Here is a 25,576-nt window from a genome sequence, read left to right as displayed (position 1 = left end):
TCGTTGGAGTAATAATGACGGATGGTAGCAGGTGAAGAGAGATGTGGTCTCAATTGGTGCATAGGAAATGCAGAAGAGCTCAATTTTCCATCAAGTCATTTATAGGCGCTTCCAGTGGGATCTGTGATTCCTTAAATTTGACTGCTTCGTCCGGGACCGTGAAAAAGTATAGCTTATTGTGGTAGGTGAATTCCAGATGTGCCGGAAATAGCATTGCGTATTCAATTTTCCGTTCTCGCAGCATTTTCTTCACCCCGTTAAATTGTTTGCGCTCCGCCTGAACCTCCACGGAAAAGTCTGGGAAAATTCTAATGATTTGCGAGTCCATTCTGAGTTCGCACTTCTCTCGCGCAAGGCGCAATATATGGTCTCTGTCTCTATAGCGGAGGACTTCAGCTATTATCGGCCTGGGGAAGTCACCGGCTTGGGGGGGGGGGGAGCGAGCGAGTGAGCGATGCGCTCGCTCGATTGTGAATAATGGTGAAAGCGGAGGGTCGCCAAGGAGATCTTTGAGAAGTGTATCGACAGCCAGTTCCATGCGGCCCTTAAGTGCAGACTCTGGAACCCCCACGATGTGGATGTTGTTTCTGCATGATCTCGATTCTAGATCGTCACACTTGGCCTTGACACTTTTCATGTCACGCACTAACACTGACACCGTGTTTTGTAGGGTGAGTACATTATCCTCGTTTGCCCCGAGTCTGGTTTCGGCCTCGGTAATCCTGGTGCTATGTTGGTCTAGTTTGGACCTAAGTGAGGCGACATTGGCATTTATATCGTCCAACTTCTCGTGGAATGATGCGAAGTTCTTTGCCATGAACTCCATTATTGCCGTCAGGTCTGGCCGTGGGGGGGTCCAGTGGGGCCTCCATGTCGGTGTCATTGGAAGAGGTGGCACCCTGCTCCGCCCTGGGTGCTAGCCTGGTGAATTTATCCATGGACCCCGTCTTGGTTGCCCTGCGAGACTTGTTGGGCATCACGAGGGTAGGTGGTATTGGTTGTAGATGTAGGAGGGCGCTGCTTGCGCAATTCAGGGAAAAGTATGGCAGGCCCGGGGGGCAGCTGAGCAAGGTGGTGTGGGGGTGGATCCTGTGTTGGTGAACGAGAGTGTCAGAACACCTGCAGTTGGAGCCCTTCGCAGATGCTCAAGTGGGGGCCACAAGGGTAGAGGTAGCGAGTTGCACCTAGCGCCACTGATAAGCAGAAGACCACAGGCCCCCCACCCCAAAGCGCAGCAGAGTTTAAGTCACCCGAACAAAACCAATTTCACAAGGAGGGCAAAGTGAGTCTCGGGAACCAGGGTGAGGCAGCAGTAGGGAGGCGAGGTGAGGCGCAGGGGGACTGCTCCACCAGCCCAGCAGGGCAGTTGTGATGGTTCTTTGTGTCGGGGGGGGCAGGGCGTGGGGCCTGGGGTAGAGCCCCCTGCAGGCCGGTGATGTTGCAGTCTGAGTGCTAGCAGGCACCCGCGCTCTGTCCGCAGCAGCGCCAGGGGTGGGAGTACCTCTTTGGAGGTATTGTTGATGCCTGCCTGGTGGTCCCAGCCGCGTGGGCTGTATTTATTTTATTGATTTGTTCTGTCCCCCTTTTTTTTCCCCTGGAGACCAATCAGAGGGGGCCCACGGCGTGTGATGAAGATGATGTGGGGTCTGAGTGCAGCCCCAGTAGTCGGGTGAAGGAGCTGGGGGCTGTGTGATCAGATGATATTCACCATGTATTGCGGCAGCCCCCCAGCTCCTCACCTTAAGGTCCCGGGCCTGGCAAAATCGCGGCCCCCAAGCGTCCGTCTCCTGCGATGTCAGGGCGGCAGCGGGGGAGCCTGCGCCAAGCGGAGGCCTCCCACGAAGCCCTGCAGGGAAGGCGCATCCCAGGCCCCCGGCATGGAGAGGTGTCAGCCCGGCAGCCCACAGAGGTCTCGGGCGGAGGAAGAAGGGGCGGGCCAACAGCCGCAGAGGGGCCGGGGAGTCACTTCGCCGGGCAGCTGCCCATGAGGATAGTGCAGGCCGGGGCAAGCTCCACACGGCTCCAACGTGAAGGCTCTGTAACTCGGCTCCCATGGTCCGATTTTTGTCCAAACCAGATGCGAATGTAGCCCAAGATCAGCGCTGCATTTGAGAATTGTTTCCACAGCCGAGCTTGGTTTAACGCTTCCGATGCAATTAGATGAAGGATTGCTGGGCACGGAGCTTCCTGGCCAAGCAGCCATTTTGTCGGCTGCTCAACAGCGTCCCCCCTAGCACCTTTTCACAAACAATGCTCATCTCCCTCTGGATAGCTTCTTCCAGAAGGGCAGCCTGTTTGCCACCTTTCTTCCCCTTCTGCCTCAATACCACAATAGTGAATAACAACAACTTCAATGGTCTTCTTTGGTATCACAATGCAGCTTTCAGGCAATAGAGCATTCACATTGGTCCATACTAAGCCCTTTCCACAAGCAAGGCTCCTCTCCCTCTAGATAGTTTCTTCCAGAAGGGCAGCTTGTTTGCCACCTTTCTTTCTGCATCAATACTGAAATAATGATCAAGATAAAGTATTTTCCTGCTTGTGCCTTGGCTGTGGCAACATGAGTTTAGATCAACCACAATTATAGATGCCCCAGAACCTGAGTCGCAACCTTGACAATCCTGGGCTTTTTAACCTACCTATCTTCTGTTAGACTGATATTGCTGGATCTTTAATGTCTCTTGGCTTGGGTATTGGTGGTATAACTGGGATTCTAATAGGGCCTCCCCAACGGCTAATAGGGCCTCCCCAACGGCTGTTGGAATTTGCTCAATCTCACACATTCTCTTCTAGGGTTCTTCTGATTTAACATCAGCTTCTTTTGTGCATTTTCAACAGTTCGGTATTCGTAATATGTTTGCTTGTTTTTGTGCGTTTTCAATAGTTCTGTATTCGTAACGCTTGTTAGCTTGCTTTTCATTCGCTCGTGAGTGATCCTGCCTGCGCGGTACATGGGGCTTGCGCCAGACCGCCCCCGGAATCCCTCGTCCATCTCGGACACATCGGTTAAGTCGCTTCTTTTTCGCAAGACGGCTGGACCCGTGGCTTCCCCCGACCAGGCGCACCCTCTCTCTTCAGTCGCCCCTGCTTCCGCCACGCTGGTTTGGAGTCGCTCTGACATCCTGAGAGTCTCTGGTGCAACCCAGAGGCAGTGTGGCTGTGTTTGATAAGGAAAAGTGCCCCTGGCTGTTCAGCTTCCCAGTACTGACTGTATTGTTTGGTGGAAACCCATTTCACCTGCTAACAACACGCACCCTCTTTGTCATAAATGGTGGGCATAGCTTTTTTGCCTTCAATGTATTCTATGTGCATCATTTTCCTAAATGTATAGTATTCCTCCCCAAGTATTTGCAGAGAATAAAAGTGTAAAGATGTGCCACTGCATGCTTAACCAGCTTTCACCTTGCTCTATGCAGTGTCTAAAGCTACTTCAGTCTGCTGTTGTGAATACAGTTCCCAAACAAGGCATGCCATATTTTTTTGCTGCTGCATTCCCGTGCCTGTTGTACAATTTTATTTTTCTGTGTTCCCTGAAGGTGGCCCTGGCATGTGACTTTTCTGCATGCCGTGTCTACTGGAAAACCACTGGTGATGCTGAGACGGATGACCACAGTGAGAATATACTGATGAGAGATGCTCCTCGAATAAGGTGTGGCATGGCCATGATTTTGCAAAGTTTATTGAAATTTGAAGTAGTATCCTGCTTGTAATTTATCCTGTGTTTTATACAACAAATTAATAATCCCATACTTGTGCTTGGATGCATAATTAAGAAAAACTAGACCTTTCTGCCATGTGCGCGAACATTGTGGGGATGGTGGAGAATGAGCCGTGGCTTTGCTATCTCAGTAATGGATAAGAGATCCCTAGTCGGTGGTTGTTGCTTGGGGTATACAAGGTGCTCCGTTTATATTCTGCACATTTGTGCCAATTTAAAGTGAAAATCTTGACCTATACATGTGCATTTTTGTTTGTGGTGTATTTGGCGGCGCGCTAGCGCCAAATAATACCAAAACATTTCAATTGAAAAAGAGAGGGCAGTTTGGGAGCAGTCTCGCATTGGCATGGCAACTGGCTGACGCTTACGGGATGAAATGGCTGAAGCACCAGCCAGGCCTTGGTTTGTTTCTCAGAGGCCTATGCTTCTGCCATTTCATACGGGAAGCATGAAGACCTCCCCAGCCACATTATGTATTTACTGCCCCCCTCCGCAGCTGCAGCTATTTATTTCTATAGCTCTTGACTCATGGAGACAGCATGCATGCTGTTTGCGCAAGGATGAAGTCTCTGGGGCCAGACTTCCTATGCCCTGCTGCTAGTCTGCACATATAATTTACGGACAGCGGATGGAAGAGAAGGACCATTAGCACCCAGGGTAGGGGTTGCGGGGGGAGCTCCCAATTGGATTTCATGAAACGCGAGCTGGAACCGCTAATCTCAGCTCGCGTTCCATGGAACCCACAGGCTGCCTCCACCACTGCCGGCGCCATCTACCCCCCACCCTCTGTGTTTTATTTATTTTTTACTTTTTCCAACCCTTCCCTCCTCAGTCCCACTTAACTGATTGCTGTGGCGGTGACACCCACCGCAGCAGCAGCTTCCCTCCTTGCTTTTCAAGGCCGCCATGGTAATAGAAGAGGGGCTCTGTACAGCCACTGGCAGCCATTTTGGATAAGTATTTTCATTCAACGGGACGCATACAGCATCCTGTTCAATTAATGAAAATACGTATTTGTTTAGCACCCTGGGGCCTGTGTCACTGCTTTAGTAACTTGGGGTGTTAATAGCAGTAGCAACCCGTTCCCAGTGCTGGAAGAGGGGGCTAACTCCTGGAGCCTGTGGTATTGTGGGGCGATGACAGGCCCCACACGCTGGCGCACACACACGTATCCAGCACTCCTACAGAGAGACACGCCGGAGACGTGTTGCTGCTATGGTCTCCGGCGCGAACTGCCGGCCGGGACCGTCTTTATTCAGAATGCGCATGCGCGAGCCTCGTTGTAGGCCGCGCATGCACAATACCGCGTATTAACTACACAACATCCCTCCTTTTTCCCCAAACAATTAACATTAATTTACAGTGTAACTTAACGTATTCTTCAAACAGAAACGTTCCAACACGACCTTGATTACGAGGCAGGGTCCATAATAAAGTCTTGGAACCTCTGCGGCGGCTTGCGCCCCGCCCGGGTACCTGTGTGCCTCGGCCTGAGGCACCTCTTGTGTCCCTTGAGTCTCGGGCAGTCCATCGTGTCTCAGTGGCGGTCCATCGCTTGGCTCAGGTGCCGGAGTATCGACTTCATCGGTTTCGGCAGATCGCACGCGCTTGAAAAACGAGATGTTCCTGGTGACAGTTCCACGTGCGTTGGCAGCTGTGACCATCGAGCCGTTTACGTGCGTCACCCCCAGGGGCTGTGTTTCGTAGGTTAACGATAACTTCCGCTCTGCTCTCCTGTTTCGCACCAGCACGGTATCCCCCACTGCAATTGGCCTCTCTGAGAGCTTCCTCCTGATCGTCTCATTTTTATTCCGCGCCGCCCTCTCCGTTCGCACGTTACCATTTTCAATCTCCCCCGGCTGGCGGCCTTCCATTTCCGGCAGGAGCCCTCTTGGTACACGCTTGAAGAGTGCTTCGGCTGGGGCGACCCCGGTTGATTGATGTGGGGTCGAGCGATCCTCTCGAAGGAAGTCAAATAAGTTGCGTCGGAGGTCTGCGCCTCCATCTGCTGATATGCGGAACACTTTGTTGAGCGTTCGCATGAAGCACTCTACCTCCCCATTTGCCCTTGGCCAGAGAGGTGTGATTTTCCTATGGCGTATTCCCCTCTCCTCACAATATTGAGCAAAACGTTGCCCCCGAAATGGTGCCCCATTGTCTGAGCATATCTCCACCGGAAATCCATGCGTGGCGAACATTTTCTCTAGCGCCATGATGGTGTGGTCACTCGCCGTCGATTCCACCAGTTCAACCTCCGGATAGCGGGACCACTGCTCTGTCACCACTAGAAAATAGAGCCCTCGGCCGGTGGATCCAAAATCGGCATGGACTGTCCCCCATGGCCGGTCACTTCTCTCCATGGTTTGGATTGGCGGGGCCCTCTCCACCGGGTGTGCTGCTTGGCAGGGGATGCACCTTCTCACAAACTCCTCCACTCTACTTTCCAGGTCGGGGAACCAGACCTTGAGTCTCAGTCTTGCTTTCATCTTGGCCATCCCTTGGTGCCCATTGTGTGCGAGCTGCAGAACCTTGTCAACCAGTGTTCTCGGGATGACAATTTGGTGACCCCTTAGCAGGAGGCCATCCTCGGCTACCGAGAGCTCATGGCGCGCCTTCCAGAGGGCCTGCAGGTCTTTCTGAGCCCCTGCGTTCCTTCGGGAGTTCTCATGTAGGACCTCTCGCCATTCTCCATTTGCCATTGCAAGCTTGATTTTTGTGAACGTCTCGTCCTTGTTGGAGTCTTCAGCGATCTCCTGGCGGGATAGGGCAACGGGCAGCGCCGATTCGAGCGCGAGATGTATCGCTTCAATACCCTCTGCCACTTCCACTTTGTCCTTTGTCCTCCCCGCACCTGGATGGCGGGACAGGTAGTCTGCCGGGTTTGTTGGGGCCTGCTCGATACAGCAGTTTGACCCCGTACTCCATTAACGACAGCATCCATCTCTCTATTCTAGGTGGTGGTTTGGATGACGTTCTGGACAAGATCGGGATGAGAGGCTTGCGGTCTGTTACCACGACGACCGGTTTTCCCAAAATGTATATCCGGAAATGCCTGCACCCCCATAGGATGGCCAGAGCTTCCCGTTCAATCTGAGAGTACCGTCTCTCCGTCTCTGTTAGCGCTTTGCTGGCATATGCGAAGGGCCTCATGGTTCCTTGATTGCCTGCATGAGGACAGCCCCCAGTCCTACGGGGCTGGCATCGACTACAATTTCAGACTCCCGATCCGGATTAAAGTATGCCATCGTTTCTTGTTCCGATAGGGCATTTTTGATGTTGTCGAAAGCCCTCTGTTCTTTCTCCCCCCAGTTCCAGGCGATGTCGTTTCTGGTGAGCGCTCTCAGGGGTTCCGACAGGGAGGCTAGAGACGCGGATGAAACGACCACAATAGGTCACCATACCCAGGAAGCTTCTGATTTCAGATGGTGAGGTTGGCGGGGTCGCTTCCCGGATGTCTTTCACCTTTTCGGGATCAGGTGAGATCCCGCCCGTGTGGAGGACAAACCCGAAAAATTCCAGCCTGTCCCTCAGGAACTCACACTTCTCTTTGTGCATTGTCAACTCTAGGTCGCGTAGCCTCACCAGTGTGCTTTCCAGGCGCTTTAGGTGTTCAGCCTCGGAACGGGCAAAGACCAGAATGTCATCCGACATGTTTATCACGCCCTTGCGTCCAGACAGGGCTCCCCTGATGGTATTCTGGAAGACCTCTGCTGCGGAAGAGATACCAAAACTGAGTCTTTTATATTGGTATAACCCCTCGTGAGCCGTAAACGTTGTAATATATCTTGACTCGGGGTGGAGCTCTAACTGATGGTACCCGGATCTCAAATCCAGTTTTGAGAACAATTTCGTCCCTTGAAGCTCCCCAATGATGTCGTCCAGGGTGGGTGTTATATGGCGCTCTCTTTTGATCGCTAGGTTGGGAAGCCTCATGTCCACGCAGATGCGTACCGCACCCGGCTGCTTGGACTTTGGGGCTACCACGATCGGGGAGACCCACGGGGTGGGGCCCTCTACCTTCTCAATGATGTCTTTGTCTATCAGGGATTGTAGCTCGCATTCCACCTGTGTCCTCAGATGGAAAGGGACGTGGCGGTGTTTGAGAGCCGTTGGTCTCACAGACCCATCAATGTGGAAGTGTATTGGGTCAGCCTTTAGTTTCCCTATGCCTCTGAATATCGTCTCAAAACGACTCAACAAATTTTCCAAGTCAGTGTGGTAGACCGCAAATGAGAAGTGTACAATGTCCAATGCCTCAGCTGCAGCACAACTTAGAAGGGAATTCGGGCTCACATCTGTGACAAAGAACCTCGCTCTTATTCGATTTTGTCTGTGAGTGACTGGGGCCACGAATACTCCTTGGATGGGGAGCGGTGTGTGTCCTCCGAAAGCGTATATACGTGCTTTGGACTCGGCCAGGCTTGGTGGACCAGGGAGTGCGTTGTAGTGTTCCGTCGCCAACACACAGACGGACGCTCCAGTGTCTATCAAGACTGGTGTGGGTGTTTCCCCAATGTTAACTGTGCACTTTGGTTGTCGTCTTCTGCCGGGGCCTTCAGCTATACTTGAGATGAAGAATATTTCATCTTCCTCCTCCTCCTCCTCCTCGGCGATGTTTAGGTCCTGCATTCCTTGTTCAATGGATGATACACCCCTAACTCTCCCAGTGCTGCCTCTGCCAACCCTTTCGGGCCCTCTCGACACTGCGACAGGTGCTGTTGCTCTACACATCCTAGCATAATGTCCTGGTGTGTTACACCGGCCACAGGTTCTCGATTTGGCTGGACAGTCACCCATGTGCGGCAGGTCGTACCCACAGTATTGGCACGAGGGAGCGTTGCTATGCCGCATGGGGCTATCACCTCCTCTTGATGTCCACCTTGACTTTCCTGGGGTAGTGCGGCCGATTGCAAAAGCCTCACCTTCCTTTCTCCCATGCGTGACTGCATCCATTTTCGCACCCCTCGCGTCAGCCAGCTCATAAGCCCTCCCTGTGTCCAGGATCTGTTGTAGGGTTAAACCAGGCTCCCTCAATACCTGCCTCCTCAGTTTACTGGAGCTGCAGCCCTGCAACAACTGGTTCCGAACCATCTCCTCTTCATTTCCCCATCTACAGGAGCTTGCCAGAACTCTGAGTCGCGCACAAAATTGATCCAATGACTCTTCCTCTCGTTGTCTTTCCGCACTCATGACGAACCTGTCAAAGTCTACATTCGCCATTGGCAGAAAGTGATCTCGGAGCGCTTGCTTCACCGCAGCATATGTCGCAGCCGGAATGTTCAGAGAGTCATACATCTTGTGAACCTCGGCCCCTGCCGAGTACACCATGATTGCGATCCTTTCTTCGTCCTCCGTGATACCCGAGGCTGTGAAGAACATCTCCAACCTCTTCACCCATTGGAGCCATTTAGGCCCCAACTTGGAAGGAGGGCCCGTGGTATCGAATTTGGGCATGGGGGCTAGTGTGCTGTTCACCCTGCGAGGGATGGGGGCAGTGGCGCCATCCTGTTCCTCTTCCTCCCCCATTTTGCTGCGTGGTACTCACAGGTATGCGTTGAACTACTTTGAAGATAGGGCTCCGGATCACCCTTGGCGCGATACTTTCCCCAGTACCACTCGTCTTTCCATCTGTCAAAGTGCCACAACCTTGCAGCTGCACAGGCTGTGGAGGGTCCACAAATTAAGGTTTTTCTGTGCAAATCGCAGGTGGCGCACGAGCACCCTCACGGGCCGCACAATCACCACTGTGTTCCGTGCACAATCCAAGATGGCCGCCAGCCACACGTGTGGGCCCGTGCCGACACGGAGCTGCGTTCTCCTCCCTGGACGCTACCGGAGGGGAGGACTGCTCCCGCACTATCATCGTCGCCACACACGCATCCAGCACTCATACAGAGAGACACGCCGGAGACGTGTTGCTGCTATGGTCTCCGGCGCTACCTGCCGGCCGGGACCGTCTTTATTCAGAACGCGCACGCCCGAGCCTCGTTGTGGGCCGCGCATGCACAATACCGCTTATTAACTACGCAACAGAGCCCTAGACTGCCAGGCGTGACCCCCGTTCCAGCCCTTGCAACGGGGTGCTCATGCCACATTATTCCAGACTATCTTCCAAGGGCTTGCTGTCTAGTGCACAACACGTACAGATGGTGCGCGCATAGACCACTGTTCTCAGCAGCGAGCGGGGTACCCCATTATTAACGAGAACACATGGGCTCGTTATTCATAACTTTGAGCCCCGGGGATGAGCCTGTGTGAAAGGAGGAAAAGCAGACTTGCACCCACTACTCCTGAAAGCAGTGCGTGCAAACAGGTTCTGGCCCACTTTGTCCCAAAAAACTGGCCCACAGTAGTATTTTGTTTTTGGTTCGGGCATTGCCCTATTGCCCAAAAGGCAATCCAAACCTGCGTGCAAATGAAAATAAATAGCAATGCATTGCATTTTAGCTATAGTTATCAACGGGACATTTCTTTACTCGTCGGGCGCCATTATATGGGTTACCCTCCTCAGCTGTTATCAGCTTAAACAGCCTCGTAAAACTGAACCCTAGAAATACACCAATAAGAAAAGCTTTCTCTGCTTTTTGCTTTCAGTAGGTAAGAGCAGAAAAAGGTGAACCCAGCCAGCCTCATTAATATTATCACGCGCACTTTTGCTATCAATGGTGTCGTATGACACAAAAGATAGTCCAATGAAATGGAGGAATTCGTTAAAAAGATATTTAAGTATTGCTGTAATGTACATTGTCCGATAACTTTCCCGAAAATTAAGAACGAAACTCGAGAGCAACCTCTCTCAATAACACATCTTTCGTAAAATGTAAAAGGAGTATTGAATCACAGCTTTCAACCTATAATTAAAATCGATTTAGAAACAAGTTCAAAACATGTTTTCATGACGGTTGATGTGTGCTTACCCGGCATTAAAAGGCTGCTGATGCAATCGAGACTCGGGCATGATAGTCGGGTGTAATGTGGAGCACATTTCTCCTTGCACGTGCGATGTAAGAACATGATTCCCCCAGGTCTCTGCTAGTTTAATCAAATGTGTAGAATTTCAAACAAGCTGTTTAGAGGAATCACAGCTATTCCCTTCTGTAGCAGGAGAGCCCGGGTGACACAGCGAGGGGAGGTAGAGGCCTAGGAAACCTTTTAATATGAAAAGGTTACTCCTGGCAATTTTGCGGCCTTTTATTGCAGGATGAGGAGACTGTCAGTGAGGTGAGACCCTACCCCCACTCCTTTTTGAGGGCAAAAAATGTACACACTAACTGATATATGAATAACTGTACTCCCAAATTGTGTGCATCTCCATTATAAATTGGGCAAGTGAACACTTCCTCTGTGACTTACTTTCGAACCGTGTTTTTTAGACGATTATCTGTTCCCTTTTTCTGCTCCATGTAATCCTGAATACCAGGCTGTCCTACGCTCACATCTCTTTAATAATCCACAAAGCATTGTATTTTGTATTTTCAGCTTACTTACCCCTTGTGCGTTTATATTTGCTACAGGCATGTAACATAAAAGCAATGACTAAAGTACTGGTTGTTACTTTTTCTGATTTGGACAACAATTACTTAATTCAGAAATGTTTGGTTTTTGGATGCTCCTGTTTTTCAAATAGCTGGAATGTTAACGAATTTGACTTGCAGATAAAAAAAAATGAAATTTGCTGGACAACACATTAACCAAATGACAAAACTGCCATAAGCACTGAATACACAGTGGAAGACTCTAAAGGCTTAGCGTGCTGTGAATACTTGCCAACCACAGAAACTGGTATGACATATTTGAAACGGTGTACAAATAAATGTAAGTGGCGTGAGAAACCCGAGGGTATCCTCGCACCTACTCCCCCTGGACCCTCTTCTCATATGGTTCGGGAAAGGCCATCGCTTTTGGATCCGGACCTTGGGGTGGGGAAGCAAGGGAGTATCACCTGGGTGGAGGGGCCTCATGGATTAGGAGTGGGGTGCCCACCGACAAGACGTGGTTTTCCCCCTTTTCCTTTTGAAGACCAACCTACTGCTCCCACGCCCTTTATACAGTACTGTAAAACAGCCACCCTCATTTCGCCACATTTAGCCTCTGACAGTACTGGGACGAGGAAGAGGCGGCTGAGTAATAAACACTGAAACCTAATTTCACCACTTTAGTACTGGGACAAGGAAGATTCCTGCAGAGCACTGAGAAAGTCAGCCATGTCCCTTTTACTATGGTCAGGCAAGTCCAATTGTGAGTCCACACCTGCAACCTGTCAAGTGGTTGCAGGTGTATAAAGGGAGACCAGTGGAGCAGCAAAGGGAGCAACAGGGAGGCCTGTGTGGGAGAGACCAGCAGGGTACCTGTGTCATGAGGAGGCAGCCATGGTGGGGCTTGTGAGCAGTCAGGATGCCGGCAATGTCCCGGAGGACCTGTAGAGCCCAGTGGGCTGTGTCATTAGGCTGCCACAGGCGTGGTGGTGCCTTCTGTGTTGGAGAGAGAGCAGCTGAGGCTGCGGGCAAGGAAGAAAGAAGGGACGCCATCTGTGTCCGTGCAGAGGCAGTGGACTTGCTGTTGTGTGGAGGACAGCACCCAGAGTGCGAGTGGGGCTCGCAGAGGCTGACCCGCAGACCCAGAAGCAGAAAGGAAGCGGCAGAGCTGCCGGAGCGGAACACTGAAGACCCGTGAGTGTCGGGGAAAGCCACTCAAAAGCCTGGCGCTCCTAAATCGGGAATGAAGTTCTGTATGAATGACAACTTGAAACCAAACTGATTTAAGCATATTGAATATCGAATTGAATGAAAATCTGAAACTAGGCATATTGAATACTGAACTGAATAAAACTTTATAGGCAAAGCTAATAGCAGATGACAGGCACGAGGGAAAATGCCAATTTGAAAGCAACCTACGCAAAAGAGCACAAGTGTGAGAGTGCGACAGAAAGGTGGGGCATGAACCAGACCACCACAAAGTGAACTTTATGAATGGATACAGTGCGGCAAGGCCAAAGACTGGCAAGAGATGTGACACTTTATGGCAAAGCCAAGAGGCTTACTAGGAGAAGCCAGGAGAGTGTGAAACTGCACATAAAGCCAAGAGGCCAACAAAGAGAAGCTAAGTGAATGTGCATCTGTTCACAGGGGTGTTAGGGAGAATTCTCTCTTTAGGCTGAATTTCCTAACCTAGTGAGTCCCCAAGCAGCTTTGCTGGATTTCTGGAGTTTGTTTTTTTCTCCTTCTTTTCTCCCACTCTTGGACATGATTTATGGTGTTCCTTTGACTGTTAATGTGTTTTATGGGCTATGGGGTCCTTTACTCCATAGGGTCTCATGTGTTTTTACTATGTGCGTTACACAGCACCCTCCGTGCAGTAACACAGGGGTGTCATAGTGACACCCCACCATAGACTCCATACCCTGGGACTGACTACTGTCTCCCAGGGCATGTAAAGTCACCATTGGCTTTACTAGTCCCAAATTATTAACAGAAACCGGTACAAACCATCATATTGTGGACGTACAGGTCGGGGCAACTCGATTGCCCTGGGGTCTGTTAGTCGAGGGGGCACGTCTCCGTCCCCCCGATCGAGTTTTGGCTGGTGGCAGTGGATACTATTTATATTCGACCGCAAATATATCCCTATGGGATTTTCCCATTGTTCGAGGCTACCAACTTTAATTATTTAATTCTCATAGCCTCGAACATACCGCCGGTTTATTTATTTAATATTAATTCGCCGGTTGGTATTTTTTGCCAAGACTCTATTCTAAAATGGCGTTTGTGTTCTCTTCTGTGACTCCAACCCAAGTCGAGCCCTTTGTTCCACTTTTTGGCGAGCTTCTCCACAGACTCCTCCAAAAGTGGTGCCACTCTGTCTGGGTACCACAGGGGGTGCGGGAGGGGGTTTAGGCACCCTTGACTGAGTTACCTTGGTAACTCAAGTCGCACTCTTGTGTGATTGGCCCAGGCCGGCTCACCACTTAGCATGTTTGATTGACAGCTAGGCTGAGTGAATGGGGGTGTGCTGCATAAAAGCAGGGCTTTGGGGACTGGAACTTCAGAAGTCGCCACAGGACCTGAGACTCCGACGAGGGAGAAGCTGAGCCGACCTACCACGACACCACCGGTGGAGCCCTGCGGAACCGACTCACCACTTCCCGACGACAGAGGTTCTCCCGGCTGGAGAGGCTTCTTCCCCTGACTGGTGGGCACAACCAGTTTACCTTCTTATCTTCGCACCCCAGACCGGCTTGTGGTCGAATTTCCCGTGCCAAGCGCCCCGGCAACCGGATAGCCACTTACCACTGGACCGCGAACAAAAGGACCGCTACTTTTACCTGAGAACTCCGCGGCTGGTTTCTTCCCTGGCAGTGCAACGGACTCCTGTCTTCCTCCGCGACGAGATCCTCTCTTCCCCCGGACGAAGCACCGACTTGCATCCGCTGCCAGGAACAACTGCCCCTGCTGGAGTATTCTCACCACGTTAAGGTACCGTGTCCGCCAGGCCTCCCTTTCTAAAGATTGCTACAAGGTAATAATAACCCCTTAACCTTCTGGACTGGGCTGGCCGCCTGACCTCCTAACCGGTCCCTTTCTTTGGCCCAACTCTTTTTGAACCTTTTCAAGACTTTTGTGCACTGCAACTGTGTGACCTTGGACACCATTCGTTTGATCCTCTTAAAGTGGATCCGTCCTACTGACTCTAAACTCAGTGTTACTTTGCCTTCCTCCCTTGTTGTGCTCTGGAAAAAGTGTTGGGATACGTTTCGATTTATTCTCTGCTTTTCTCTCCCTTTTTAAACGAATTATTAGAGTGCCATCTACGTTAAGCGCTCACCGCTGTCTGAAAATAAGTGGGGCTTTACTTAAGATTTGTCTAATATTCCTCTAAGGGAGTGTATATCTTTTAGTGACCGTGTTTTTGAATTGCTTACTGTTAGTGCCTGTGTGTTTTTCTAGATGTTCTAAATAAATAATTATATCTCTTTTACACCAAGCCCTGGTCAGTGTCTACTTGTTCTACTGTGTTCTTTTGACATATTGTGAATACTCTGTATACTGCCCAACTCTTCTTGAGGGAAGTCTGACTGCTCAGCCACAGCTACCAAGTTAATCTGTGTGGTACAGACTGCTACCAAGTGGGTTTACTGCCAAACACCTGTAGTCTTAAATCTTTTGCAGTGGTCCCAGAGGGAACTGCACAGTTTTCTGTCTAACAAGGGGCAAGTACAGAAGAACCTGTGTGGGCTGAGGAGCCTAGGGTTCCTGGCTGCGCAATCTGTGATGGGTGGACCATGTGGTCTGACAACGGCACCTAGAGCAGTGAGCCCCAAATTGTGAAAGCCAAAGACATTGTGAAGCAAACCAAGGAGTAGCACTGTGAGAACTGGTAATGCAATCCAAAAGGAGGTTCAGGTTGACCAAGAGTTGTGTTGAACTTTGAAAGACTGAAACGAATACCAGTTGTTACGTTGAAGTCTTGGAGAAGGAAACCCTGAGACTTGAACTGTAAATGCTGTGTGGAACTGTATTGCCTTGAACTTGGGAAAGGTAATATTAAGCCGTTTTGTGGAATTTTCTTGAACTCGGGGAAGGGAGGTTCAAAAAGAAGGTAAGAGCTGGAAGAAGCTCAGAACTTTGTGTTGATGACCATTTCTTTTATTATTAACATCCCTACACATTGTTTAGCTTTAGCTGCGAGGGCAAGGATAGGGTTTGGACACAGGCAGTCTTTTAAGTTGAACTCTTTGATTCAGGCTTTCCTTAGTTTCGTTCAGGTAGGAAAATCCCACTTTAATATAGGGCAAATTAGGCCTTCTACCATACTGACATTTGATTTAATAAACCAATTTATTTCACTTAGAATATGTTGTCTGTGTCTTGCTTCATGATGCCTTCACACAAGCCATACCATCGTTGGTTGCTTCTTTATTTTAAGGTGCCAATGCCACAAATCTTTTTTCATAATTCTGAAATCCTGCCTCATTTTTAGATGAGGCCCCTATAGCCTTCTGAAGATGTGTTCTACCCAGCAGACAAAAGTTTCCAAATGCAGTTTTTTGGCCAACACTGAAAATGTTACTTTTCAGAGCTGTCAAGGGCAGTACACAAGGAAGACCCTTCCTTGTTCCATACAGAATATCGTCATCTAAAATCCTGTTCCTAAATTCACAAATAACACACATTAAAGCATTATGGTCTGTGGCAACCAGGAAAGGGACTCGGAACTACAATGGGTCATGTTTCAATGTGGTTTATTTACATTAAAAGAAACATTCTTAACTGACCCCATCGCTATGGGGGAAGTTTCCTATCTTCTTTTTTAAACTTCTTTTTATTATAAGCGTGGCAGCAAAACACAGGCGAACAGCGTCAGGCAGAAACAATGTAAAAGAACAGCAGTACATAACGTAGGTATGCAGAAGTTACTACACATAATGAACAATCAAAGAGCAAAGTAAAGTCACATCATGAAAGGGGACATCAGGGAACTATGACAGGGCTGAGGACCCAAGCTGGCGGGGGGAAACGGGGGAGGAGGGGGCGTCCTGAGTCCCGACCAGGTCAGACATATAGGAGCGGAACCTGAGCCAAATGTTTCTAGGTCTGGAATGCATGGGTTGTAGGTGGGACCAGGTTTCTTCCGTGTCAGAGGCCCACGTGACCGCTCTCAGCCATTGGGCATGTGTGGGAGGCGAGGGGCGAAGCCAACAGAGCAGGATAGAGCGCACCGCGAGAACTAGGCAAAGACCAGCTAGTTTCTTGGAATCTCGGGGGAGGCCTGGGAGATCGTGAAAGAGACATACCAGCGGGGAGAGAGCAATGGGGTGGTCAATTACAGCGGACACTGTCGAGCAAACGGCCTCCCAGAACTGAGCGAGGCGGGGGCAAGACCAAATCATATGGATGTAGTCTGCATCATCCCGACCGCATCTGGGGCAGCTGGCTGGATAGTCGGTGGACATGCGGTGCAGTCTGATCGGGGTATGGTGGAATCTGTGAAGCACTTTGAACTGGATAAGTTTGAACCGGGAATTGGGGGAAACCCGTTGCGTGCGGTCGCATAGGTGGGTCCAGGGATCATCTGACATCTCAACACCGAGGTCTGCCTCCCAGGCACGTTTCAGTTTAGCAAAGTCTGGGATCGATCTGGACTGCAGCACGGTTTATAACCTAGAGATCTTACCCCTCGTAGGGCTGGGGGAGGTGAGCTCCTCAATTGCGGGGTCGTCAGGCGGCAATGCAGGGAATGTTTGGTAATGTCGTTTTAGGGTCTTTCGGATGGATGCGTATTGGAGCCATACACTCCGGTCTCTTCTCAGGGATAAGGGGAGGTCGGGCCACTCGACGAATGTACCCTGGTCAAACACGTCGCGTAGCAGCTCGAAGCCCGAGTCCGCCCATCGGCGCGCCGTACCCAATGGAACCTGCGGGACCCCAGGGAGAAAATTCCAAAGTGGAAGATTGCCATGGAAGGCATAAATAATCCCTAACAGATTCCACATTTTTGCTAGTGCAACGGCTGTGCAGGCGACCGGATTCTGCGTGTTCCGAGCCAAGGGGGCGGGCTGCAGCACCAGGGAGCGGATGTCTCGGTCAATCACTGCGAGCCTCTCAAGTCGGACGTGCGGGGCAGGATCCGTGGTATCGAACCAATAGGAGGTATATTGGATTTGTGACGCCAGCCAGTATTTAAGAAAGTTAGGGGCACCGAAGCCCCCGTGAGACATGGGAGTGGAGAGGGTCCCGATTTTAAGGCGGACCGCGCCCGAGTGCCAGAGAAAGGAGTTCACGGTGCGTGTCAAGTCGCGAAAAAAGCCCACCCCCGGCCATAAGGGAACGTTAGCGAACCTATAGAGCAGCTGGGGCAATACCACCATCTTCAGCAGACCAATTCTGCCGACCAGAGATATTGGGAGTTTATCCCAGACCTGGATCTTAGCCGTCAAGTGTGTGAGATACTTCTGGTAGTTTTCATGGAAGGTCAGCTCGTGTTGGCGAGCCACCACCGTCCCAAGGTAGGTAAATGTGTTTTGGGCCCATGTGAAACCGAAGGTGTCGGGAGGGGGAGAGGTACACTCCGTGAGTGGAAAGAGAGTGGATTTCGAGCAATTCACTTTAAGGCCAGAGACTTGGCCGAAACGGATAATATCCGCCAGTATAGGGGGTAAGTTGGTTGAAGGAGAGCGGACAAACAGCAACGCGTCATCCGCATAGAGGGACACTATGTCCGTATGCCCCGCAGAGCGGAGACCCCTGTGAGCATGGAGTTGGCAGAGCATATCGGCGAAAGGCTCGATTGCTATCGCAAAGACCAGAGGAGAGAAGGGGCACCCCTGTCTCGTTCCCCTGGCGATCTTGAAAAGGGGAGAGTAGCGGTCACCAGTGCTGACCCTGGCAACCGGCTCGGAGTAAAGCAGTCTGACCCAGGAAATAAAGGAGGGGCCGAATTTACAGCACTCGAGGACCCGCCACAGATACCTCCATGAAACCGAGTCAAATGCCTTTTGCATGTCAAGGGCAACAGCCACAGCGTGTGTGTCGGAACGGATTCTATTGATGATGTTGAATAGCCATCTCAAATTCAGGGAAGTAGAGCGTCCCGGGACAAAACGGCCTGGTCTGGGTGGATAATAGATGGTAAGAGGGGAGCCAGCCGGAGAGCCAGAGCCTTGGCAAATATTTTGACATCGCAGTTTATGAGAGACAGTGGGCGATACGAACCTCACTGCGAAGGGGGTTTACCGGGCTTAAGTAGTACTGCGATCGTGGCTTCACGGAGAGAAGGAGGGAGAATCCCAGCCTCACCGGACTCCTCCCAGAGAGCCAGCAAGTGAGGAAGCAGTTGTGGCTTGAAGCGTTTATAGAACTCGATTGGGATACCGTCCGAGCCGGGTGTGCGGCCCGAGGATAGGGAATCAATTGCAGCCGACAGCTCCTCCCGTGTGAGTGGGGAGTCAAGGGAACCCGTGGTCTCCGGGGACAGTGTAGATAGAGGGAGGGCCTCGAGAAAGGAGTCAATCTCCGCCAACGAGACCTCATCAGCGTTGGAATATAGGGATTCGTAGAAGGTGAAAAATTCCCTATTGACCTCCTGTGAAGAGACCGCCATAGAGCCATCAGACCTCTCAACCCCGAGAATGTGCGGGGGCCCCGTCTCGTGCCGGATCAACCTAGCTAGAAAGCGGCCGGGGCGCTCCCCCTCTCCATATCTCCTCGCCATGCCAGGGTTATCGAGGAACCTCTGCTCGCGGTCCGCAAGAGAGCGGAATTTGTCCAGTTCCTCCCCGATGTTAGCGAGGTTACCGGGGGTAGAGTGTAATGAGCATGTAGCCTCCAGAGACGAAAGTCTAGATTCGCTGGTGGCGAGGTCCCTGCGGATCGACTTAAGAACCCAATTCTCCTTGGACAGTGCAATCCCTCTAATGTAAGCCTTGAATGACTCCCATAAGGTGGCATAGGACGTTACCGAGCCCGTGTTGGTCTCGAAGAACTCCTCGATCGATAACTCAAGCTCGGAGCAAAACTCCGGGTTCAGTAGGGAAAGGGGTTTCAATTTCCAGTGTCGGGTGCGGGCGGGATCGGGGCCCCAATCTACTGTAATGGTGACAGGAGAGTGGTCAGAAAGGGTTCTCGGTAGGATCATTAGCTGTGTTACATTCTTGACCAGTACGCTAGAAATCCACCCACCTATCGATACGAGAATAGGAGTTGTGAACAGAGGAGTAAAAGGAGTAGATGCGGGAGTCCGGGTAGAAGAACCTCCACGCGTCCACCATGGCCAGACGGGGAAGGGAGGACAGTGCGGCATAAGCCGCCCTGGAGAGATGGCGGGGCCTGGAGCCCGATCTATCCAGAGCTACATCGAAGATTGTGTTGAAGTCCCCACCCCAGAGAATTGGAACAAGGGGGAAACCATCGAGAAGGGAGGTGACCTGCACATAAAATTCCGGGTCATCAAGGTTAGGGCCATAGATGTTCAGGAGAATCACTTCCTTGTGGTGCAGCATGGCGTGAAGAAGTACATATCTACCCTGGGGGTCAATTGTCGAGGAGATGAGGGAAAATTGGAGGCTCCTTTGGATAAGGGTCATGACACCCCGGCTCTGGGAAGAGTAATCAGTGAAAAACCTGTGGGGACCCCAGGACTTTGCGAAGCGCATGCAGTGTACAGAACGGGCATGAGTCTCTTGAAGGAAGAGAATCTTGGATCCATGGCGTTCGGCCTGCAGCTGAAGTTGTCTCATCTTTCTATAGTTCCCTAGTCCCCGTACATTCCAACTCATAAAGGTCAGGGCACTCTCAATCATAGTATGGTGGTGTTAGGAATAAAGCAGAATGTCAGTGACCAGGGGTTCAAATTAACAGTCCCGCAAGAACAGTTCCAAGGTGCCTCAGCACAGTCCGCCCACGCCGCCAACGCTAATTTTCCAATAACAAAAACCCCAACATAACCCACCCACACCCCCCTCCCAATCAGAGGGATGACCAGCCCATCCCATTGTAAACAAAACCAAAACAAAGGCATCATCGCCTGGGGGTCTGAAGGCCTGACTGGCCGTATCGCTCCGGGTTGCAGCAGAGCAGATAGTACATGAGAAGCCCGTGATGGAGGAAGAATGCAGATTGGACAAAGTTCTCGCCAGAAGCAATACGGGCGGGCCCTGCAGATTGAACAGAGCAAGCAGATTGCGGGATAAAGGATCGACGTGGCCCCAGTACAGGAGGGGCGGGAGGACCTATGCGCCCCCCCGTCGGGGACCAAGGATCACCACTGTACCGAGATCAGGGGAAAGGGATCAGCCAGGAAAGTGTTCATCAATGAATTTGGAGGCTTCCTCTGGAATCGTGAAGAACAACACCTGATTGGCGTGTTCTATGCGAAGCTTGGCGGGATAAAGCATAGCATATTTGATGGAATGGTCTCGTAGCCTGCGTTTCACTGCCTGGAAGGTCTTGCGTTCCCGCTGGACCGCCGTTGAGAAGTCGGGGTAAAGATGGATCCTAGCACCGCCCAGAAGTAGTTCACCCTTGAGTCTCGCAGCCCTGAGGAGGACGTCACGGTCACGGTAGTTTAGTACACGGGCTATGATGGGCCGAGGAGGGGCATCAGGCCTAGGTTTCGCCACCAGGGCGCGATGTGCCCGTTCAATTGCGAAGTGTGGAGAGAGCTCGGACTCGTCGAGGAGCGACAGAAGTGTGTGCTGAACAAAGTCCTCCATTGGCTCGTGAATTTCATCCTCGGGGACCCCGATGATGCGGAGGTTATTGCGCCTCGAGCGGGATTCCAAATCTTCATTTTTCTTTTCAACCTCGAGGACGCGATTGGAGAGAGCGACGACCTCGGTACGGAGAGCCCCCAGCGCATCCTCAGTAGAGCCGACCCGCGTCTCGACCTCCACTACTCGGCTGTCCGTCCTCTCGATGTGGGCCTTAATGGAGGATATGGTACTGTTCATATCGTCTAATTTAGAGTGAAGAGCAGTGAAACCCTCACGCATAAAATCCATCATACTCCGGGATTCCGGGGTTGCGTCGGGGGGGGCGGTGGAGGCCCGCTCGGTATCTTCTTCAGATGGTTTCCCCGCAGCCTTCGCAAATATATTGATGGAGCTCTGCTTCCTCGCACCTCCCTTGGTCATCCTGGCCTTTACGTGTATCAGGGAGGGAGAAGGGGGAGAAATGAGAGCTAGATACCAGTGCCAAAGAACGCCCTCCGGGACACCGAGGCCGATGCGTGTAGCGGGTCGATGTAGGCGAGGAGCAACCAGGGGGTGAAGAGTAGAAGAAGTTATGACCCCTCTAGGGCTGGAGGGTAGGTGTCACCGAGATTGGTGTAGTAAGCCCGAGTGCGCCCAGGCGGTGCGGCACACAGTGGCAGGCGCGCAGCTCCAGAGAATCCTGTGGGGGCAATTGCGTGGTATGTTCCCCAGTACCGCAGCCCCAGGGCACAAGCAGCCCAAGGGGAGATGGAGCGTGACCCGGCGGGTCACAGTGTCTAGGTCGGCTCAGGAGGTCTCCAGCAGGAGTCAGCGGCGTCAGAAGAGAGGCAGGGGGGTGGGGGGGTCCGCGCCGCCCCAGGCCCAGCAGCGGCGTCAACCCCAGCACAGGGGAGACACCCGCAGGGTGGAATGGGTGCAATCGGTCGAGCCGGGGCCACAGCAGCCAGGCACAGTCCCCCCCCTCGCTCCCCCTACCTTCAAGGTGTTTTGGAGTCGATGGGGCCCCTCGGGGCACGGACCAAGGGCCCGGGGCCGGACGGCGCCAGCAAGCCGCACCAGGTGGGAGAGGAAGCCAGCAGCCAGCAGAGGTCCTGGTCGTACGGCGCAGAGGGATGAGGTGAGGCCCGGCCGGCCACAGTAATCCGGCGCGTCTCGCCGGGCAGGCGCCCCTCCCCCAAAGCGGCCCGCAGCGCCGCGGCCCCAGGTCAGAGGAGTGCTGACGCCGCCGGAGCCGCAGGGCGGGTAGGGCGGGAGGCTGCAGCGCAGGGGAGAAAAAGAGGCGCAGGCCCGTCCTCAGGGTTCGCAGCGGCCCCAGGCTGCGCCCAGCCGCGGCAGTGGGGCTCCCGAAGGATCGGGTGAAGTAGTCAGGTCCACAAGTGGCCTCGGGCAGAGCAAGGAAGGATCGAGCGTTCTGCAGGTCCGGAGCTCGACGTTTAGGCGGCCATCTTGATTGCCGCGCAACAGCGCCCCCCCGAAGTTTCCTATCTTCTAAAACAAAAATGAAGGGTGCCTGTCGAAGTCCAAAAGTAGAGTCCTGAGTCCAAATCCTAGTTAACAAACTTGCCCCTACCACTTTAGAAAATCTAACTAAAAGGAAAAAGAGTGGCTTACACAATGGCCTTCGAATGCAATGGGCTTCTGCCTGGCCCAACTCGTAGGTAGCTTATTCTCAATCTCAAAGTTCCTTTGGAATATATTGACACAGTTCAGTCTTCTTATAGAGTTTGTCGGTTAAAAATACAAATATACTCTATTGTTTTTCTGTTTGTAAAAGAAGAATTCTGAAATTTGTGCAGATTTTTACCAGTGGTCTGAAACCTCCAGGGTCACTTTAAACACATTTCTTTGTATCCCATTTTCATGGCACTGGAACTACCCAAAGTCCTGTGGCTCTTTGGAAGGGGCTGTTGGCTCTCAGTCCAATTAATATACACATGGCTTCTGCCTGCTTTGGTATTACAGGATCCCGTTACTTAGTTGGCTTTACTAGCCTTGTTGCAGAGCATTTATATTCCTTTCAATCTGTTCCACGTAAGACATATGGCCGTCCGATTTGATCAGTTACTCATATATCTGCCTGCTTTCCCAGCCTTGGCACAAAGCACACGTATCCCTTTCACTCCGTTTTCCATAAAACACACACCCATTCGGTTCTCTTAGGCTAGCGTACTGTTGGCGGCTTCACCAGCCTTGAATGTACAGTGTCTGTATCTCTCTCACACTGTCTTCCCTGGGTCGTGTGCCCGTTCCTTTTTCTCACTCGCATACCTTTGTTGGCAATCTTGGAAACCAAGGTTCATAGCCCTCGCTGGCATCCTCACTTTGAGAGCATTTGCTTCCCTAAGCTTTCTAGCAACTTCAACCCTGGGGTCTTTAGTAGGTGGTTTGAAGTCTCTCCTTGGCTCTACCGACCTCTGTGTAACTCTTAAATATTTAAATGCCTCGGAGTGGGCTTGGGCGATTTAAATAGCCATCTCCAGGGAAGGTTCAGGCTGTTGAAGCACAGCTTTTTGGAGAAATCGGTTAAAGCCTGGATAAATTGCTCTAATGCAGTAGCCTCTAGTTTTTCGAGTAGATTTTTCTTCCGTAGCCACTAGCTCAATATATTTTGAATTCTTCCAGCTAACTCAATGGGACTCTCATTCGAAAGCAGCTGAGTGTTCCTGAATTTCAGCTGAAAGAAGGCCTCTGTTGTCTCACTATCTCTAATAGAGCCCGTTTGATTTCTGAGAAGGATGTCATTCCGAGTGGGTTAATATTTTGGTACGAGACCTGTAGGTCTCCCCTCCATAGAGGAGCTAAATAGACTTTCAGCCCTTCATCCCAATGGAATTGGCCCACTGGGCATTTGAAGTTGGTAAAGAAGGCACCAAGATCCCATTTGTTGCAGTAAGGTTGTAGAACCCCGTCAGGGAGAACTCTGTGGCTTTGTCCTACCCATAATCAGTCAGGATTTTCCTGATGGCCTTGTTCAGCATGGGCCTGAAAGTCCATCAGCCTCTCAAGGAGGGTCTTGAGGGATGACACATTGACTCTGGAGGTCAGAGATTTAGTTGAAAAGAAATGTTAAGGGAAGAGAGTCTTGAGGTCTTCTTCCTCCTCAGAATGTACAGGACGTTTGGTGGAGAGGGCTGTAAGGCAAGGTCTCATCAGTTTCAAAGGTTTACTGCTTGGCCCTAGCGATGCCTTATGCCTAAACAGCCTATAGGTGGTCAATGGGACTTGCCATAAGCTACGGACAAGGGTCTGACTCTTTGTGGGGTCACTGAGATCCCACTCTGACACCTTATGCAGCGAACCAGGACGACTTGGACTACAATGAGTCATGTTTCAATGTGCTTTATGTAAATTAAAAGAAAAATGCCTATCTGATCCTACCGCTATGAGTGATGTTTCCTACCTTTTATAAAACAAAAACTAAGGGTGCTTGTCAAAGTAAACAAATAGGAGGAGTGAGTCAAAATCCTAGTTAACTAACTGGCCCTACTACTTTAGAAAATCTAACTAAAAAGAAAAAGGGAGGCTTGAACAATAACCTCAGAATGGGCTTCTGCCTGGCCCTACTCGTAGATGACTTATTCTGAGTCTCAAAGTTCCCTTGTGATATATTGACGGTGTCTTCTTAGTGTTAGTCGGTTAAAAATGCAAATATCCTCTGTATTGTTTTCCTCTTCCCCCTTTGGAAAAGCAGAATTTGTATATTACTTTTCTCAGATTTTTAACAGTGGTCAAATCCCTCCATGATCACTTTAAAACACTGTGTTGCAGTGGCACTGGGACTCCCCAAAGTCCTGTGGCTCTTTGGTATTGTTATTGGCTCTCAGCCCAATTAATAAACCTGGAGCTTCTGCCCGCTCAGGCATTACATGTTCCCGTTACCTAGTTGGCTTTGCTAGCCTTATGCAGAGCATTCATAATCATTTCAGTCTGTTCGGCATAGACGTATGTCTGTCTGATTTTTCAGTTCCTCTTATCTTTGTCGGCTTTCCCAGCCTTTGCATAAATCACACATATCCCTTTCACTCCTTTATACATACGATGCATGCCCGTTCATTTCTCTTTGGCTCTCGTATTGTGGCAGCTTCTCCAGCTTTGATATACAGTGTTTGTATCTCTTTCATTCTGTTTTCCCTGGGTCGTGTGCCTGTTCTGTTTTCTCAGACTCTCATACCTTTGTCGGTTTGGGCAATCTTGGAAAACAAGGTTCATAGCTCTCACTGGAATCCTTACTTTGGGAGTATTGGCTTCCCTGTCTATACTCATTTTGTCAGCAAAGGCACTTGCCATGTGGGCTCGGGGACTCGGGCTCCTTTCCTTCCTCTGGTTTTGGTGTTGGTTGCCGGGTGCCAGGCCCACCACTGTTCTCCATTGGTCGTGCCACTTGGGAAGACTTTTCTTTCCATCTCCGTCCCTCTCCTCATCGGAGCCTCTTGCTCGGTCTGAGCACCCACCTCTCAGCCTCCCGCTAGCGGGTCTCACTCCTCCCATACCACATCTGGCTCCATGGCTTGGCATATCTCCACCCCTCCAGGACGTCCTCTTTACAGAGGCTCGCACTGCGTAGCGATGACTCTGCCCCCTCTCTAGGCGTCTTTTTCATTTGCATTCCGCGCTGCTTTTATCCACGTCATCCGAGCAAAAATAATTGTTTG

At 51.2% G+C, this 25,576-nt stretch overlaps 1 protein-coding gene across 4 annotated transcripts in view; it reads left to right on the top strand.

The window, feature by feature from the left end:
* The window catches only part of RBFA (ribosome binding factor A), a 374,647-nt gene that overhangs the window by 197,582 nt on the left and 151,489 nt on the right, over positions 1–25,576 (top strand). For all 4 annotated transcript variants that reach the window (XM_069620577.1, XM_069620579.1, XM_069620578.1 and 1 more), the window contains one exon: positions 3,537–3,649. In XM_069620577.1, coding sequence (XP_069476678.1) covers positions 3,537–3,649 — 113 coding nt within the window. The remainder of the gene's footprint in view (positions 1–3,536; positions 3,650–25,576) is intronic.

The sequence above is a fragment of the Ambystoma mexicanum genome, chromosome 5q, assembly GCF_040938575.1.
Source record: "Ambystoma mexicanum isolate Mex_15411 chromosome 5q, UKY_AmexF1_1, whole genome shotgun sequence".
Taxonomy (NCBI): Eukaryota; Metazoa; Chordata; class Amphibia; order Caudata; family Ambystomatidae; genus Ambystoma; species Ambystoma mexicanum.
The sequence above is the reverse complement of the archived record's forward strand: the minus strand, read 5'-3'. Positions and strand labels throughout refer to the sequence as shown.